General features: G+C 44.6%; 1 protein-coding gene across 1 annotated transcript in view; it reads right to left on the bottom strand.

The window, feature by feature from the left end:
- Window positions 1-14,107: 14,107 nt before the first annotated feature.
- LOC148524242 (uncharacterized) overlaps window positions 14,108-20,672 on the bottom strand; it is a 218,936-nt gene continuing 212,371 nt past the window's right edge. The window contains exon 7 of the mRNA XM_088472034.1: window positions 14,108-14,608. Coding sequence (XP_088328160.1) covers window positions 14,108-14,608 — 501 coding nt within the window. The remainder of the gene's footprint in view (window positions 14,609-20,672) is intronic.

The raw sequence follows: 20,672 nt of genomic DNA, 5'->3' as shown, positions 1-20,672 counted from the left end.
TCACCCACCCTGTCTGTCTCTCTGTAGCAAACGTGATCTGAATCACTTATGAAACCATATTAACAATAACACATAAATGGGAACACGTGACATGGGATGGTACCAGCCTACATGGGATGCTACCAGCCTACATGGGATGCTACCAGCCTACATGGGATGCTACCAGCCTACATGGGAAGTTACCAGCGTACATGGGATGCTGCCAGCCTACATGGGATGCTACCAGCGTACATGGGATGCTACCAGCCTACATTGGATGCTACCAGCCTACATGGGATGTTAGCAGCCTACATGGGATGCTACCAGCCTACATGGGATGCTACCAGCCTACATGGGATGGTATCAGCCTACATGGGATGGTACCAGTCTACATGGGATGCTACCAGCCTACATGGGATGCTACCAGCCTTCATGGGATGCTACCAGCGAACATGGGATGCTATTAGTGTACATGGGATGCTACCAGCCTACATGGGATGCTACCAGCATACATGGGATGCTACCAGCCTACATGGGATGCTACCAGCCTACATTGGGTGCTACCAGCGTACATGGGATGCTACCAGCCTACATGGGATGCTACCAGCCTACATGGGATGCTACCAGCCTACATGGGATGCTACCAGCGTACATGGGATGCTATACGTTTACATGGGATGCTACCAGCCTACATGGGATGCTACCAGCGTACATGGGATGCTACCAGCCTACATGGGATGCTACCAGCCTACATGGGGTGCTACCAGCTTACATGGGATGCTACCAGCCTACATGGGATGCTACCAGCCTACATGGGATGCTACCAGCCTACATGGGATGGTATCAGCCTACATGGGATGGTACCAGCCTACATGGGATGCTACCAGCATACATGGGATGTTACCAGCCTACATGGGATGCTACCAGTCTACATGGGATGCTACCAGCGTACATGGGATGCTATAAGTGTACATGGGATGCTACCAGCCTACATGGGATGCTACCAGCGTACATGGGATGCTACCAGCCTACATGGGATGCTACCAGCCTACATGGGGTGCTACCTGCGTACATGGGATTCTACCAGCAGTACAATATCATATTATTGCACAAAGGGCCTGATTCAGAGCCGCTTGTAAGCGGCCGCTCGTTCATTCCGAGCTATGTTTGCCCAACTGCGCATGCGCATGGATCATAATACGAATGCTCTAACCAGTCAGTGCGGCCGAAAATCGTTTGTTCGCTAAATAGCAAATGCCTGCTATTTTGAGTGACATGAGGAGGCGTATGTGGGTGGTAACATGGGAAGGTGCTTGAAAACGGGGAGTGGAGATCCGAACGCTGGCGTGCTTAAAGATCAAAACGGGCTTTTTATGGGTGTGCATAATTAATACAGCAGCGTCATTGACCACGTCACTGTGTTATATTATAGTCAGAACTGTTCGCAAGATTGCGGTAGGAAAAACCAACCACAAGAACAGCGAGCAGTTCATACGCTGGTCGATGTACTCGATTAATCTAATAAATAGCGGACATGACGTAGGATGCGAGCGGCCAGGGGGCGTAGTTATCCAAAAAACAACCGCAAGTTTTGTTCACTCGCTCAGACCTTCCCTCTCACACACTCCCTCCCCTCTCTCTCACACACTACCTCCCCTCACACACTCCCTCCCTCCCCCTTATCTCCCTCCCTCTCTCTCACACACTCCCTCCCTCTCTCTCACACACGCCCTCCCCTCTCTCTCTCACACGCCCTCCCCTCTCTCTCACACACTCCCTCCATCTCTCCCACACATTCTCTCCCCTCTCTATCACACACTACCTCCCCTCTCTCTCACACACTACCTCCCCTCTCACACACTCCCTCCCCTCTCTCTCACACACTACCTCCCCTCACACACTCCCTCCCTCCCCCTTATCTCCCTCCCTCTCTCTCACACACTCCCTCCCTCTCTCTCACACACTCCCTCCCCTCTCTATCCCACACTCCCTCCCTCTCTCTCACACACACTCACTCCCTCTCTCTCACACATACTCCCTCCCCTCTCTCTCACACACTCCCTCCCTCTCTATCACACACTACCTCCCCTCTCTCTCACACACTCCCTCCCCTCTCTCTCACACACTCCCTCCCCTCTCTCACTCACTCCGTCACTCACTGTCTCTCTCTTTCTCTCTCTCTCTCTCTCTCTCTCTCTCTCTCTCACCCACCCTGTCTGTCTCTCTGTAGCAAACGTGATCTGAATCACTTATGAAACCATATTAACAATAACACATAAATGGGAACACGTGACATGGGATGGTACCAGCCTACATGGGATGCTACCAGCCTACATGGGATGCTACCAGCCTACATGGGATGCTACCAGCCTACATGGGATGTTACCAGCGTACATGGGATGCTGCCAGCCTACATGGGATGCTACTAGCGTACATGGGATGCTACCAGCCTACATGGGATGCTACCAGCCTACATGGGATGTTAGCAGCCTACATGGGATGCTACCAGCCTACATGGGATGCTACCAGCCTACATGGGATGCTACCAGCCTACATGGGATGGTATCAGCCTACATGGGATGGTACCAGTCTACATGGGATGCTACCAGCCTACATGGGATGCTACCAGCCTTCATGGGATGCTACCAGCGAACATGGGATGCTATTAGTGTACATGGGATGCTACCAGCCTACATGGGATGCTACCAGCGTACATGGGATGCTACCAGCCTACATGGGATGCTACCAGCCTACATGGGGTGCTACCAGCGTACATGGGATGCTACCAGCCTACATGGGATGCTACCAGCCTACATGGGATGCTACCAGCCTACATGGGATGCTACCAGCGTAAATGGGATGCTATACGTTTACATGGGATGCTACCAGCCTACATGGGATGCTACCAGCGTACATGAGATGCTACCAGCCTACATGGGATGCTACCAGCGTACATGGGATGCTACCAGCCTACATGGGATGCTACCAGCCTACATGGGGTGCTACCAGCTTACATGGGATGCTACCAGCCTACATGGGATGCTACCAGCCTACATGGGATGCTACCAGCCTACATGGGATGGTATCAGCCTACATGGGATGGTACCAGCCTACATGGGATGCTACCAGCGTACATGGGATGTTACCAGCCTACATGGGATGCTACCAGTCTACATGGGATGCTACCAGCGTACATGGGATGCTATAAGTGTACATGGGATGCTACCAGCCTACATGGGATGCTACCAGCGTACATGGGATGCTACCAGCCTACATGGGATGCTACCAGCCTACATGGGGTGCTACCAGCGTACATGGGATTCTACCAGCAGTACAATATCATATTATTGCACAAAGGGCCTGATTCAGAGCCACTCGTAAGCGGCTGCTCATTCATTCCGAGCTATGTTTGCCCAACTGCGCATGCGCATGGATCGTAATACGCGTGCGCGAACCAGTCAGTGCGGCCGAAAATCGTTTGTTCGCTAAATAGCAAATGCCTGCTATTTTGAGTGACATGAGGAGGCGTATGTGGGTGGTAACATGGGAAGGTGCTTGAAAACGGGGAGTGGAGATCCGAACGCAGGCGTGCTTAAAGGTCAAAACGGGCGTTTTATGGGTGTGCATAATTAATACAGCAGCGTCATTGACCACGTCACTGGGTTATTTTATAGTCAGAACTGTTCGCAAGATTGCGGTAGGAAAAACCAACCACAAGAACAGCGAGCAGTTCATACGCTGGTCGATGTACTCGATTAATCTAATAAATAGCGGACATGACGTAGGATGCGAGCGGCCAGGGGGCGTAGTTATCCAAAAAATGACCGCAAGTTTTGTTCACTCGCTCAGACCTAGAGGCGTGAACAGACCGCAAAGAGCGAACGGTTCATTTGAATAGCCACCCCTTTTTTCTGAACGAACGACCGCAAATAGCGTCCGGCTCTGAATGAGGTCCAAAGAGCGTTAGCCTGACACATACAGAAGAGCTGTGGGTTACGGCACACCTGCACTATGTTATCACTCCCAAATAACAAGGGCAACGCTTGGCTCTCATATGACCCCTGTTAAAGGCCCATGACCAAGCTCATCCTACTTATAATTGCTACTACCATGCACATGGTATAAAGCTACAAAGGACATCTATAGAGAGGACATAGCTGATTACTATCAGGAATTAGTATCAGGTGCACAATTTAAAATTTAACTTTAATTATTTTACTTAAAATATTAAACAATACACAAAGAAAGGGGAAATATCTTGGTTAAAATAATACAAAAAATTTGAAAATAGTGATTAAAATAAAAGAATGTAAATTCTTTTAATAATCGAGTGTCTATTTGTCTCTTGGGGGCATATTCAATTAGGTGCAAAAAGCCAGTTTCTGCGGAAAAGTATCGCCGGTGACATAATTTCGCCAGGCGAGAACTTATCCCTGTATTCAATTCCGAAGACCTTTTGCCGTTGCAGAGCTGGGGTTTTGGGGTACAAACTTGCAGGAACCACACTGCACTCTTGTGACAGCCCCCCAAAGGTAAACTGTGTCAAAAAAAGTTTACAAAATGCTTAAGAACACCCAATAAAATGACTTTGCAAAAGGGGGCAAAAAATACAAAGTTGGGGACCAAAGTTAAAAACTAGCAAAATAGACTCCAGGGGGGTCCCCAAGTATGCCCCAGATGTTTTTAAAATTGCAGGTGCTTGTGGCAGGTGGATATCTTATGTTTTTTCAAACTTCACCTTAGCAACTTTAAAATATGCTAGCACCCATTATCATGTACCCCAAATTTACTGGGACTACTTATTTTCTACAAAAATTCTGCTAAATGCTCTTCATCACCACTTTTGCGAAGACATTATCATTTAAGTACCCCAAATACCTTCAGCAGGCCAATTCGGGGTATCTATAGTGATCCCCAATGTCAGTGCATCTTTTGGGGGTGTCAGGCTGATTTCCCCAAATCTGACAAGAGTTTTTGCCAGGTCCGAATTCGCCGGGTACAGTTTTCACCGATTTCTAATTGAATATGGGGATAACCGGGGACTAGCGTGATACTTTTCCGCATGGAACACCAGCGATGTCGGCGAAAAGTGCGGCATGCAAAAAATACAGGACTTTTCGCACCTAATTGAATATGCCCCTTAATAGCACATTATTTGATTAATATTGTGTTGATGTTCAAATTAGTGGGTTGTCTGCTGATTCCAGTAGTATAATCAGAATTCCTGTTTCAATATTTCAGTAACAATTCAGGAAAAACACTGAGGGGAATTCAATTAGAGGTGAAAAGCCATATTCGCCTGTTTTTTCGTGAAAAATTTGCCTAAAAAAAATTCGCCAAATTCAATTCCAGGACAATTTCGCCTAAGTGGAAACAATTCTCCAAAAATGATTCTCCAATCAATAGCTGGTGAAAAGAAATGCAAAATCTTTATTTTGGGGTGCAAACATGGGGAAACAACTCAGACCCCTTGGGACAGCCCCCCAAAGGACAAATACGCAAAAAAACCCAGAAACTAAAACCTAAAATTATGTAAATTAAAAAGTGGGGGGATAAACATTAAAAGTAGCGAAAAAGACTTCTTGGGGGTCCACAAAGGTGTTTTGGGGATTGCAGGTGCATGCAGCAGGTGGATTTTTCACGGTTTTTAAAAGTTCACTTTAGAGACATAAAAACATGCTAGCACCTATTTTCAAGCACCCCAAATTTGACAGGAATACTTATTTTCACCAAAAAGTACAGCTTTATGCCATACTTCACCACTTTTACAGAAACGCTAATAGCAAGCAATTTACACAACTTAGTACGCAAAATAGCTTTATTAGGGCTATTAGTACACATCTATATTGATTCCCTATGTTAGAGCGTCTTTTTCTGGGGTACAGACTGATTTCCCCAATTCTTTCAGTACTTTTCACCTGTTCCGTATTCGCCTATTTCCGTGTTTGCCTGTTTTGAAATTGAATTAGGCGAAAAGCGGGGACGAGCACGGAATAAATTCGCCTCTGAAACAGGCGAATGAAGCGAACAGTCGGACAGGCGAAAACTTCGCCTCTAATTGAATATAGCTCACTGTGTCAAATCCTCACTAGCTGGCTGGCTTATTACCGCCAATGGAATAGATTTGTAAACTAATGTATCTGATCTAAAATGTATCAAACACAGGGGGTCATTCAGACCCGCTCGCGAGCGCAGGACGCTCGCAAGTGGGTCGATGTTTCCCCACTGCGCATGCGCACGACGGAGGGAGCTCCGTCGTGCGCATGCGCGAGACCCGGCGAGTGTCGGGCTCTCCATCGCTCCGGGGTCTCGCACCAAAGGGGGCGTGCTGTCGATGTTGATTTTCATCGAGGAGGGCCCTGATTCAGAGCGAGCGCTCTGGTCAGAGCGTTCGGCTCTGAATCAGGCCCACTGTTACTATTCAACATCTCAGATTCAGTTGCAACAGTGAGAATTCTGTGTTCTAAATCCCTCAGTGAAGAAACAATGTATTCCGCAGGGTTCCTCTCAGTGGGTCTCAATAAAAAGTTAATATACTGTTTGCTTGGGACAATAATATAATGTACTGCCTTTCTATATGTTTTCAGTAATGTAATAATGTGAAAAGACTAAAGTCTTGTTTAAGATCCCACCAAACCCTCGGGAGTCAGTTTCTTTGTACTGTATTCATATATACATAATGTTTCTTCTTATTCAGGTATCACTATACCAGATTCGGTGTGTCCACTCACAGTGGATATTAATTATATACGTCGGACATAATTGCCGCTAAGTAGCTCAGATAAATATTCAATGTTCTGGATCTCTCATTAATAAATAGAGCCCTTTGGGATTATGATATTCTTTTATTTTAATCACTATTTTCACAATTTTTGTACACAAATCTCACTTTATTTTAACCAAGATATTTAGCCTTGCTTTGTGTATTGTTTAATATTTTAAGTAAAATAATAAATTTACATTTTAAATTGTGCCCCTGATACAGATTCATTTTTCTCCTTTTCTCAGTTTTTATTTTTCTTTATATTTTTTTAATACTTTTTACTAATACTAACCAAGTATTACTAACATTTGGGGAAGATATATGATAATTAATTGTGACTGATTTTCCTTTGCAACAGTACTTTCTCTTTCTGGTATGTACTATCAGGAATTACAAATGACAGGGGCAGAGAACCCGCTGTCTGCTTCATCACACTACTTGGTGTGGTTGATGGGGCCTTGATTGGTTTATGATGGAAATCCCATTGTCACCGGTACACAGGCAGCCTAGGCTCCAGGACCACTCTGACTAGCAGTGATGATGAAACGCCAAGTGCTGGGCAGAAACGCGTCAGAAACTAGCAGGGCAGCAAGGTGGGGATTGGAACATTGCTGGGGGGCAATCCTATTAGCTGCCAGGTCCCTCTGGGCACCAGTAAGTGCAACGATTGTTTTTTTTTCTAAATAAACAAACATGATACAAACCAACTTATAGGGAGTTTTATTCAGTTGGTTTACGGCTAAATTATTCTTTTACACAACAAATATATTTTTGATTGTTGAAATAAAAAAAAAAGAAAAACAGGATTATTTAACGGCGAATTACTTCCCAAAACACACACTTAGAGCTGGAAACACGTATAATAATTAGAGTGCAGTCAAAAGCAAACAACAGATTGCAGGTAAAGCAGAGGGCCCGATTCACAGCCGGTCGCTCTGACAGAGCGCTCGCTCTGAATCAGGGCCGGTCCTTTTTTTTTTTTCAGAACGGCCTCCTGTTCGCTCGCATAGCTGTGGGTGATCACCCACAGCTATAGCGAGCGGCCATGATGATGGTCGCAATGGTCAAGACCATCGTGACCATGGGGCTTGCGACGAGACCCTTGTGGTAGGGCCTCATTGCCGCAAGCCCCAGAGAGATTTCGGCTCTAACAGAGCCGGAATCTCTCCACTGACATCACTTGTCAGTGGGGCCGGCCCAAGACGGTAAGCGTTCCCATGGGAAGGCCTCCGTTTGGGCAGCCACCCCCCCGGCCCACCCACCAAAGGGGGCGTGCTGTCACTCAACATCGACAGCACGCCCCCTTTGGTACGAGACCCGGAGTGACGGATTGGCCGTCGCTATCCGGGTCTCGCGCATGCGCACGATGGAGCTAGCTCCGTCGTGCGCATGTGCTCTGGGCCACCATCGACCCAGTTGCGAGCGCACAGCACTTGCGACCGGGTCTGAATCAGGCCCAGAGTTTGTTGCAGACGATAGAGCGGCATGGCTAGATATTAAGTGGAGAATTTGCACTGTCTAGTTAAATGCTGCTTGTATTTGTATTAAACCCCATGTGCTGTGGAAGCTCCAAGTCCACAATTGCCTTTCAAATAGCCTCACCTGTAAATCATTAAAACGAGAGCAGCTTTTATGGATAAAAAACCCTTAATTAAAATACAATTGTCCATGTGTGTAATTGTCATTTGTAATACAGACAAATCTTATGAGTTTTGGAGGGCTGAATACTTTTGCAAGACACAGAATAATTGCAGATGAGTCAGAACTTATGACAGCTAATGACGCATCACGGCACTGAATTTTTTTTGGCAATTAACTCAAATAGTCAAAGCCCTAATCACTATATCCAGTAGGTTACATAGTTTATAAGGTTGACACACACACAAAAAAAGACCTAGGTATATCGTTTCACCTTTCATAAATCCTAATTGTGTTGATCCAGGAAAGGGCGAAATTAAACCCCAGTATGAGAGCTGCCAGTTTACCTTCCTGTAGTTGTCATCCATTTGCTGTGAAAATCAGTGAGGTCTCATGGAAAATGGTACAGATACGTGTGCCCAATTATTGTGCATGAGTTACATGTAATGGAGCCAGGCAGCGGGTGTATTCCCTGCACGTCTGGGATATGTAGTGCCACTCGCTGCGTTTCTCCCTCTGATCTACTCCCGTTACAATGACAGAGTGATGCTGGAAATTTCACAATGTGTCATAAAAGTACCCAGTAATTGTTATTATCAGTGTATTCTCTCGGTTACGGGCAGCGTGGTTTCGTGTGATAAATATACGCCATTAGCAGAAAATAATAACACGCAGCTGAGTGTTAATTGAAGGAGTCTAACACATCATTATACATCTTTAGATGAAAGCCGTAATGCGGCAGAGTGATAATTGCGCACATGTAATGCATTACCATGCCGTCCTAGATATATACATAAATAAAAGGCTTAGGTTAATTGTACTTACGTTTACAAGTGACATTTCAGATTTAAGCAACTTTATGTGATATGGGGGATTTCTTAATACATAAGAAATGGATATTTCAACATGGAAATAGTATGTAACGGGTTCCAGACTATACACAGTAAAAAGGTTGATAATGTCTAGATAGACACCAGATGTTAGAAAGTCAATATGTCGACTGGGACAAAAGGTCGACACACTAAATACAGACATGTTAGAAGGTCGACAGGTACAAATGGTCAACAGGGTCCAAAGGTTGACATGAAAATGGTCGACACAAAAATAGTCAACACATGATTATTATTTTTCGTTAGGGTTAGGCACTTTCTGGAAGGTTAGGGTTAGGCAATTACCCCGATGGTTAGGGTTAGGCACCAGAAGGGAGGGTTAGGGTTAGGCACCAGAAGGGAGGGTTAGGGTTAGGCACCAGGAGGGAGGGTTAGGGTTAGGCACCAGGAGGGAGGGTTAGGGTTAGGCACCAGAAGGGAGGGTTAGGGTAAAGATTAGAGCTAAAAACAAAAAAAATCATGTATCGACCATTTCTGTGTCGACCATTTTCATGTCACCCTTTTGACCCAGTCGGCCTTTTGTACCTGCCGACCTTCTTACATGTCTACCTTTAGTGTGTCGACCTTTTGTCCCTGTCAACCTATTGACTCGCTAACATCTGATGTCTATCTAGACACTGTCAACCTTTTTACTGTCTATCTGTTAATCCACACCAATATATAGCACACTATGGGGCCTATTCATCAATACTAAAATAAAGTTTTTAAGGACATTTTCCTTATTTAACGTTATTTTGGTATTCATGTAGCCATTTAGCACAGGAGATATCACTGATATCTCCTTGCTAAGTCCCCCTGCATTAATTTCCACACTCCCCATACATTAGTACATTAGTACATTAGTACATTAATATGGGGATATGGAAATTAGGTTATTCATCAAATTCCGAAAATTACGTATTTTCGGATTTTAATGGAGGTACTATCCGTCACTGTGAGGTGGTGTATAATTTATGCACGCCTCCCCCTCACCACCCTCAAATAGCACTTCCTGTCAATCACTCTGCGATGGGTTTGCTTAATCTCTGCAATCGCAGTTGCGAACGCAATTTCTAGTTAGACCGATTGCATGTGTATTAGCAACTGCGTTCCTTGTTGAATCAGGCCCTTAGCCTATAGATATTACAGTGCATACAGTATATAGTAGAGGTGTGCGCCGACCCTCATGTTTTGGTTTTGGATCTGGATCCCCCCTGGTTTTGGATCTGGATTGGTTTTGCCAAAACCTCACCTCCATGTTTTGTTTTCGTTAGAGATGAGCGGGTTCGGTTTTCAGAGATCCGAAACCACCCGAATCTAGCAGATCCGAGTCGGATCCAGGCAGACTCTGATCTCAAAACCGAGGCAAAACCATAGAGTCGGAAATCTCGCAGTTCGCGAGTTTACGTCTCTATGATCAATGTAGTATATAGGGACCACGCGGCGGACGCATATCACTCCGGCTGTGGAGACTGAACAGGGAGGGTGGGTAGTGTAAGGCTTGGAGAGTTGCTGGTGTTGTTTGGTGTTGTGCTGTCTGCTGTGTCCTGGGCTGGTGCTGCTGATCCATTCTGGGCTGGTGCTGTCTGCTGTGTCCTGGCCTGGTGGTGCTGTGCTGTCTGCTGCGTCCATCTGGGCTGGTGCAGAATACATCTAGGCTCTGCTGTGTCCATCTGGGTGCAAGTTCTGGACTCAAACAAACAAAAAAAAATAGTCGAAAAAAAAACAAACAATAAAAGTGTCTTTATGTGTAATATTTTTCTGTGTGTACGTGCGTTTTAGGCTTAACCGCACAAGAGCCAGCCAGCAACGCAAGTTGCAACCTAGTGCTGCCCGACTCCAGTCGTAATCAATCGGTGCTCTGGGCTCAAGTTCTGGAGCTGAAAAAAAATAAAAATCAATTGTCTTTTTTTTGTCTAATATTTTTCTGTGTGCGCATGACTGCATGTGTGTGACTTTTATAACCGCAACTTGGCTACACTATCGATGCTTGTGACATTGCTTCAAGACCGCAGAAAATATTGAGGGCTGTCACATGACAGGAGAGCAAGGCCAAGAACCACATGTTGTAGCTGCCGCCAGCAGTGCAAGGTCGTCAACTTCCTCATCCTCTATGAAGACCCGCACATGCAATCTCCACCACCAAGACCCTCATCATCAACCTCCTCCTTAATAATTGAAGGTAGTCTTTCCAAAAAATGTTTTGTGGGGGCCCAAACAAACCATGGAGTTCAGCCACGAATGTATCAGTCCTAGTGGCTAAAGTGCTTGGTTCAGGGCCGTAGCTAGGGTAGTGCGGCGGGTGCCACCGCACAGGGCACCACAGGTCAGGGGGCGCTGTTTGGGCCTGTCAAATTTCTGTTTATTATCATTCTTGCTTGTAGCTTCCTCTTCTTTCATCCCCAGCATCTCCTGGCCTCTACTATCTCTTCCCTGGCCCTTCCCCATGAGGCCATGGCTCTTTTTTGGGTGCATTATGTCCCTTCGAAAAATGAGGGGGGCGCCAATGCTCTTTCTGGCACAGAGCACCAAAAAGTCTAGTTACGGTTCTGGCTTGGTTTGTTAAACTGTGCATGTCCTTTTTAATATCCCACATAAGAATGGGTGGGAGGGACAATTCCATCTTGCACCTCTTTCCTTTACATTTGGCACAATTTGGGGCATTGCCGACTGACATTATTATAGTTTATTAAACTGCCATCCTGTCTGCCAATGCTGTGTGGCAATGTCTCATAGATGTCCTATATGTTTTTACACTGCCGTGCGTTTGTGCCGCTGCTCTGTTGCTTACTTTAGCCAGCCAGCTCGCTGCAGCCTTTGGCCAATATTGGTGAAAAATAGTGAAATCAATATTGTGAGCTGTGAGGTAGTTAAAAATACCTAGAAATGCCTGAAAATGATTGTTATTAAGGTTAATAATACTGTAGGAACAAAAACAGGCCCAAATCATGTGGTTTTAGCTGTTTATATAATTTTTTGGAAAAAAATACAGATCCAAAACCAAAACCTAAAGACAAAACACCAAGGAAAAAAATCCAAAACCAGATTCAGATCCAAAACCAGGGGAGATCCAAAACCAAAACACGGGGGTCAGCGCACATCTTTAGTTTTTGTGTTTTGGCTTTGGATCAGGATTTTTTCTTAAAAAATCATAAAAACAGCTAAAATCACATAAAATGGGCCTGATTTTGTTCCTACAGTATAATTAACCTCAATAACATTTATTTCCAGTAATTTCCAATCAATTTTGACCACCTCACAATATTATTTGCTTCATCTAGTTAAAGCCAAAAGTCTGCATCCAGCTAGCTGGCTGACTAAGCTAAGTGACACAGCGGGCGGCACTAACATGTGGCAGTTAAGTTTATAATTTCCAACACGGATACAGTGTGTTATGCAGTGTGGGTTGGATACATCAATAGTGCACTTACTGTGACAGCAGTGTCGCCAGAGCAGGGTTGCTAATAGTGTCCTCAGTACATGGAATCGCAGTGCTGCGGTGCTGGCAGTGTCCTCAGTGAAGGGTACCAGTGATGTCGGCAGTGCGGGGGTGCCAGCGGTGTCTTTAGTGCAGGTTTGCTGACTGTGTCAACAGTGCGGAGGTGCCAGCAGTGTCTTTAGTGCAGGTTTGCTGGCTGTGTCGGCAGTGTGGGGGCTGCTGGTGGTGTCCTCAGTACATGGAATGGCAGTGCTGCGGTGCTGGCAGTGTTCTCAGTGAAGGGTACCAGTGGTGTCTGCAGAGTGGGGGTGCCAGCAGCGTCCTCAGTGCAGGTTTACTGACTGTGTCGGCAGTGCAGGGGTGTTCTCAATGCAATGTATATTCTTTGTTAGTGACTTGTGATTGAAAGTTCATTATTCCTTTGGTTGATACTGTTTCTATGGTGGTGCATCCTTTGCAATGGTTACAGTTGGTTCTACTAAGAAGGGGGTCTGTTTTCAGAATGTGCCAGTGTTTTGTCAGAATATTTTCCAGTGATTTTGTATTGCTGTTATATTTTCTGATAAAGGTTATCTGTGATGCATTGTTTTCTTTCGGGTTTCTTATATTTGATGAGGTCACTTCTGTTCTTTTTGCATGTTGCTTTGAGGCTGTTCTCCAGTAATTCTTTATTGTAACGTCTGTCTTCAAATCTCGCCTTCAATTGATTGCTCTGTGTTTTGAAATCCGAATCCTCTGAACAATTTCTTCTTAATCGTTGAAATTGTCCCCCAGGTATATTCCTAATCCATTGGGGATGATGGTTACTTGATGCCAACAAATAATTGTTGTAATCCACTTTCTTTATATATGTTTTTGTTTCAATCTTGTTGTTTCTATGAAAATTTTAAGATCATTCGAGTTGATGTATATCAAGAATTTTTCCAAATCTTCTTGGCTGCCATCCCATATCATTAGTACATCATCTATAATTCTTATCCACAGATGTATATTGTCTCCATACTAGTTATTATCCCAAATTTGATCATCTTCCCATTTAGACACGAGCAGATTCGCATAACTTGGTGCGAATCGACTGCCCATTGCAGTCCTGGTCAGCTGTTTATAATGATGACCCTCATACCAGAAAAAGTTGTGTTCTAATATGTATTCTATGCAGCTCATGGTGAAATTGGCTTGACTGTTTGGAATGTCTGACTGGTTACATAGGTAGTGGTAGGTTTGAGCACATCCATCTGCATGCCTAATGCATGTGTAAAGTGATTTGACATCACAGGTAACAAGTATGAATGAGTCCTTCCACTTGACGTTGGCTAATCTTTGTAACGTTGTAAGTAGCACTCTACATATCCCGAAAGGTTGGATGTAATGGATCCTATGCCCGATACTATCGGGCGCCCCGGGGGATTCTTTGAATCCTTATGTATCTTTGGGATTATGATAGAAGACTAGCTTCCTCGGGGTTGTCGTGTTGAGGAAGGCATATTCATTTTTGGTTAATATATTTAAATGTAGACCTTCATCCAAAAGTTCTTTAAGTTCCTTTGTGTAACTTTCTGTCGGGTCTCTTTCAAGTTTTTGATATGTTACAGTGTCCGTAAGAAGTCTTTCTATTTCAAGTTTGTAATCTGCAGTATTCATAATGACCAGGCCTCCGCCTTTGTCTTCTGTTTTGATTGTAATTTCTTTATTTGTTCTTAATTCATCTAGAGCCCCTTTCTCTTCTTTTGTTAAATTCATTTTGATTTTAGGTTTGTCTGGTAGCATGTCAATGTCATTTTCAACTAATTTCTGAAATGTTTCCAGACCTGCTCCTTTTACATGATACGGAGTGAAATGGCTTTGTGGCTTGAAATGGGTGTGTTTGAATTGTTGATTGGTGTTTCTCTGAATTGGTACTTCATTTCTTAGGGCTGGTTCCTTTGCAAAAAATGTTTTTAAACAGACTTTGCGTACAAATTTGTGCAAATCTATATACATTTCAAATTTTTTGGGTTTTGATTGGGGTGCAAACTTTAAGCCCTTGCTTAGTAGGCTTAATTGTCCTTCAGTGAGTGTGGTGGACCTTAAATGAAATATGCCTTCCCCCATAGCGGGTTTAGTGTTTGGGTTTAATTTATTCTTTGATCATTTTCCTCCCCTCTTTCCTCTCCGTGTGGGTATAATTTCTTTTTCTTGATGTATGGTGTCGCCGGTTGTGGATCCTCTATTTCGTCTAGGAACTCTAAGAAATCCTCATCCGAGTTCTTTCTTGTTCTCTTTTTTGATAAAGTTGAATCTTGCCTGGGGTCTCTCTTTTCTTCTGTAAGTCTCTGTCTGAGTTGGTGAGAAAGTAGCTCAATTTATTTTTGTGCTTCTTTTCTCCTATTAAAAGAGGATTGTTTAGCTGTGTTCATTTTGTATATTTTATTAGGAACTTTGGCCTTGATTCAGAGCCGGACGCTCTGACCAGAGCGCTCGCTCTGAATCAGGGCCCACCTCCATTAATATGGAGCGTCCTCCTGGACGCTCGTATAGCTGTGGGTCACCACCCACAGCATATACGAGCGTGCAGGATGATGGTCGCGATGGTCTTGACCATCGCGACCATCGAAACTGCGAGCAAAAGCCTGCGGTTGAGTTTTTCAACCGCAAGGCCAGGAGTGATTTTGGCTCTATCAGAGCCAAAATCACTCCCACTGACATCACTAGCGATGTCAGTGGGGCCGGCTTCAGACGGTAGGCGTTCCCTTGAGAACGCCTCCGTCTGGCAGGCACGCCCCCGGCACGCCCACCAAAGGAGGCGTGCTGTCAGTCAACATCGACAGCACGCCCCCTTTGATGAGACACTCCGAGCGAAGGAAAGTCCTTCGCTCGTCGGGTCTCGCGCATGCGCACGACGGAGCTCCCTCCGTCGTGCGCATGCGCAGTGCGGACCATTGACCCACTTGCGAGCGGAGAGCCGCTCGCGAGTGGGTCTGAATGAGGGCCTTTATTCTGACTTGTGACATTGTTATAGCTGAAGTTTCTTGAATTATAGGGTTGGTCATATCTGTGGGGTTGTGTTTTGGCTGGAGTTTGTAGTAGATGATTTCTTTGTTTCCATTTCTTGGGTCTGTCTCTTGGTGGCAGTGGATGTGGATTGTAAGAAAGCCTTGACTTATTTTCAGTCTGATTAGTAGATCTTTGACCTCTCTTTATTCCACGTTTCTCTTCTAAATCCCTTATAAATTTTCTCCTTTTTCTTTCTTTGATGTCGCATTCTAATTCATCAATCTTCTTATTGGTGAGATTAATTAATTGTTTATAGTCTTCCATATTTTTTTAAGGGATTCAATTCTTCTTCCAATGATTTAATATTTTCCTGGATGATTTTCAAAGATTGTTCTCTGTCTCTGATGATTAATTCTATCAGGGCCTTTGAACAATTTGTAAGTATATTATTCCAATTATCCATGAACCTATCATGCTTTGGAATGAAGGTGGGATTTTTATAGACTGCTAAGCTTCTTGGGACCAGATTTAGCTCAAGATATCTCTCCAATGTTTCATTTCTGTTATGCATAGTTTTTCAAATTGTAAAAATTTGTCACAGAAACCTTTTTTGACTTCTACTGGGATATCACTTTCTTGTAAATCTGTACTGAAGAATTCTTCTGAATTTCTATTTCTATATTTGTGTGTGATATCTGACATGGTGAAGGGTGCAGCTTAATTATTTGTGTATAACTAGTATACACTAAATAGTCTGATGGAAATAATAATGATAGATCACCTAAAATTCTGTAGCTGCTTCCGTGCTTTCTATTTTTCCATAGGAAGAAAATATTGCAGTGTGGGAAGCGCTTGGTAGATTGGATCAAAATAATGTGTAACTGTAGGATGTTATGGAAAAATCAATGTGATAAATTACTGTACCATGCACAAGTTACTAAATGAATTATGTGAATTGTACCTGCAAAACCACTTTAAAACGATTATAATGAAATAAAAGGATAATAATAAAAATAATAAAATGAAAATGAAGTGACAGAATAATAAAAAAATTAATAAAAAAATGACCAGTGCAATTTAGTATTTATGCTCTTTTTTCGGGTGTTATGGGTGCCCGCTGCTACAGTGCAATGCTGTGGGTGTCTCTCCCTATCTTACCATGAGACATGGAGTTCTTTAACCTGAACTGTCCGCCTTAGCCAGTGATAGCTTTGGCGCTCTGTGCTTTGTGGACACTTGCGCTGTGTCCCGTCTTGAGTGCGGTGATATTGGCTTGCTCCAGTCTCAATCTTTCCTCCGGCTTGCTTTCTGGCTGGTTGCTCTATTAGGAAAGGGCCGTTGGCTTGTATATAGTAAGGCTCCAACGTGTTTCATCCACGTGACGGACTTTGTTAAGGAAGCCGGAATATTAGTAGCTGTACCAATTAGTACTCTTAGGTTTATGATGATTGGTTAATAGGAATTGTTGCACCAGTGTCAGCTAATTAATTCTGTGATTTCTTCACTTTATTGATGAAATATTTTAAAATAACTTAGTGCAAACCATAATTGCTGCTTGCTGTTAAAAACTTAAAAGGGATATTCCACAATTGCGTGTATTGTATAGGAAAATAAAATAAATATGATTAAATAAAATAAAATATATAATAAAAAATAATAATAAATGAAAAAATAAATAAAAAAATATAAAAAATAAATAAACAATATATGTATAAATGATAGTGGTACGCAGAATGTGTTTTATTAATTATTAGTAACGGTTATTAGGTATTTGTCAGGAATGAACACAGTTTAAAGTCTATATTGAGGCCTCCTGGATACAAGGTTTTCAGCTCATAAATCCATTGGGTTTCTTTCTTTGACATGCGATGTATATAGTTGCCTCCTCTCCACTCGTGATCTAGTTTTTGTATTGCCATAAACTTTAATCCTTTAGGATTATTGTTATGTTTCATGTAAAAGTGGTCTGAGACACTATGTGTTCTTAGTCCATTTTTGATATGTTCACAAATTCTTGTCTTCAATTTTCTTTTCGTGTGTCCCACATATTGTAGGTGCGCATTCACATTGCAATAAATAAATTACTCCTTCTGTGTTACAATTTAAATGTTGCTTCACCGTATATTCTTTGTATCCTCAGTACGTTGGGCAGCAGTGCAGCGGTGTCGGCAGTGGGAGGTGCTGCCAGTGGGGATGCCGGCGGTGTCGGCAGCGGGGGGTGCGGTGGTGTCAGGCAGCGGGGATGGTGGGCGCCATCTTCTTTCTCTCCTTTGTGCTGTTTTCAATGGGCTTAACACTGATTGGCTGAGAGCCGTGACAGATGGCTCTCTCAGCCAATCAGCGTTAAGCCCGCTCAAAACAAAACCTTGCAACTCGACAGTGGGGTCATGAGGTTTTGCCTCGGGTGAGGGATCCGGGGCAGGCAGGGAGATCCGAGCTTCGCCCCGGAAACCCCGAAATTCGGGTGGGTTCGGATCTCTGAGATCCGAACCCGCTCATCTCTAGTATATAGTAGATACTGCAGCCAATCTCAGCAGCGGAAGTCTGAATAACTTATTACATTGTATATCAGACACATAGTTACCCCCCACTGTGCCAACCTGGCTCCCTCCTCCTGGAGCCAGAAGGTCGGCAACTAGGCCACAGAGTTATTGAATTTTCAAACAGGGGGCTGGGCAATTACGTAATGCCAGCAGCCGACCGAGAAACGCAGGAGCAGGAACCCAGAGCGCCCGGCCTCTCATATCTCCTTCCCCTCACCCCCCCTCGCTTTGTGTCTTCCAAGCTCTCCCCATTATTAGCCTCCTCTATAAATATCGTATTCCCTTCCACACCTGCTTCCTCAGTCATCCCCAGCAGCTTGTGCCCCCTCCCCCAACCCCACTCCCATGATCTGAGGTCCATCTCCATGCGGTACCGAGACGCCCCCTGTGAGCCGCAAAGTGAGAAGGAGGTGGTGAATTTCGGGGCATCAGCCTCAGAGCGGGTACCAAATGAGCTCAGCGGATCTCCCCTGCTCTTCCTCCTGCCACCTTCCACCCAGCACTTACAGCCAGCGTGCAGGACAACATCAGCCACAAGAGCAGGAGGTTCGATGGAAGAGCCAAGCACTTCATGTCACCCGGGTGACGCAGCAGCTGGCATGCTGTAATATGCTGCAGGAGTGTACATAGATGCCACAACAGGGAGGATGCAGAGTCTTTGGCGAATGGGTTTAGGGAAACTACAGGTAGGAGGTTAGGCAGTGGGGGCAGCTGGCCGGCGTAATTTGCCACAGAATTATTTCTCATTGTTAAGGAGAAAGTGAGCATAGGGGTGGAGTGAGAGTGCACAGAGGGCCCTTTCCCCAAACCCACTAGAGTCCACCATGGGCGTGGTACCAAAAAAAGGCAACGGGCAAATTCAGTCTCATTCAGCGCGTCACACCCATACGTCAGGTCAGTCAGTGACACAATAGACAAACAACAAATCAGCCTGGTCTAGCAATTTTTTGAGGACACGCTAAGCATGGTGAGAAGCTGTGGGGAAGGGGCATTGATGGAGAACATCGACACTGAATCCACATTCAGGCTCCCCTCCACAGGTGAGACAGTCAATAGGTCGACAGGGACAAAATGTCGACACACTAAAGGTCGACATGTAAGACTGTCAACAGGTACACATGGTCGACATGATCAAAATGACAACACAAATATGGTCGACACAAAAATGGTCAACACATTGTTGTTTTTTTTTTGCTTTTTTAAGGTTAGAAACTTACTGGAGGGTTAGTCACTTATCTCAATGGTTAAGCACTTAACCTGACGGTTAGGGTTAGGCACCAGGAGTGAGGGTTAGGCACTAGAAGGGACAGTTAGGGTAAGGGACCTACCTAGATGGTTAGGGTTAGGCACCAGGAGGAAGGTTAGGCACCAGAAGGGACAGTTATGGTAAGAGACCTACCTAGATGGTTATTGTTAGGCACCAGGAGGGAAGGTTAGGTACTAGAAGGGACGGTTAGGGTAAGAGACCTACCTAGATGGTTAGGGTTAGGCACCAGGAGGGAAGGTTAGGCACTAGAAGGGACGGTTAGGGTAAGAGACCTACCTAGATGGTTAGGGTTAGGCACCAGGAGAGAAGGTTAAGGTTAGGCACTAGAAGGGACGGTTAGGGTAAGAGACCTACCTAGATGGTTAGGGTAAGGCACCACGAGGGAAGGTTAAGGTTAGGCACTAGAAGAGACGGTTAGGGTAAGAGACCTACCTAGATGGTTAGGGTTAGGCACCACAAGGGAAGGTTAAGGTTAGGCACTAGAAGGGACGGTTAGGGTAAGGGACCTACCTAGATGGTTAGGGTTAGGCACCAGGAGGGAAGGTTAAGCACCAGAAGGGACAGTTATGGTAAGAGACCTACCTAGATGGTTATTGTTAGGCACCAGGAGGGAAGGTTAGGCACTAGAAGGGACGGTTAGGGTAAGAGACCTACCTAGATGGTTAGGGTTAGGCACCAGGAGGGAAGGTTAGGCACTAGAAGGGACGGTTAGGGTAAGAGACCTACCTAGATGGTTAGGGTTAGGCACCAGGAGGGAAGGTTAAGGTTAGGCACTAGAAGGGATGGTTAGGGTAAGAGACCTACCTAGATGGTTAGGGTTAGGCACCAGGAGGGAGGGTTAGCATTAGAGTAAATATTAGGGTTAGAAAATGAAACAAATAAAAAGTTGCGACCATTTTGTGTCGAACATTTGTTTTGCGTCAACCTTTTGACACTGTCGACCATTTGTAATAGTCGGCCTACTTATATGTCGACCTTTAGTGTGTCGACCTCTGCCACTATAAAGCTATTGACTGTTTAACATCAACCTTTTTACTGTCTATCTTTGTTACTTTTCTCTTTGTTGTGACAGTGTACTCTCTTCTAGAATATTCTTGTTAGTGAAGTTAACACGTAGTGATCACTGTAACATTGTTCCACAATCTTTCCCTTTGTCGCTTGAACACAGAAGAATATTTTAGAACCAAATGGCACGGTCGCA

The sequence above is a fragment of the Taudactylus pleione genome, unplaced genomic scaffold, assembly GCF_031769625.1.
Source record: "Taudactylus pleione unplaced genomic scaffold, aTauple2 ptg000118l, whole genome shotgun sequence".
NCBI lineage: Eukaryota > Metazoa > Chordata > Amphibia > Anura > Myobatrachidae > Taudactylus > Taudactylus pleione.
The sequence above is the reverse complement of the archived record's forward strand: the minus strand, read 5'-3'. Positions and strand labels throughout refer to the sequence as shown.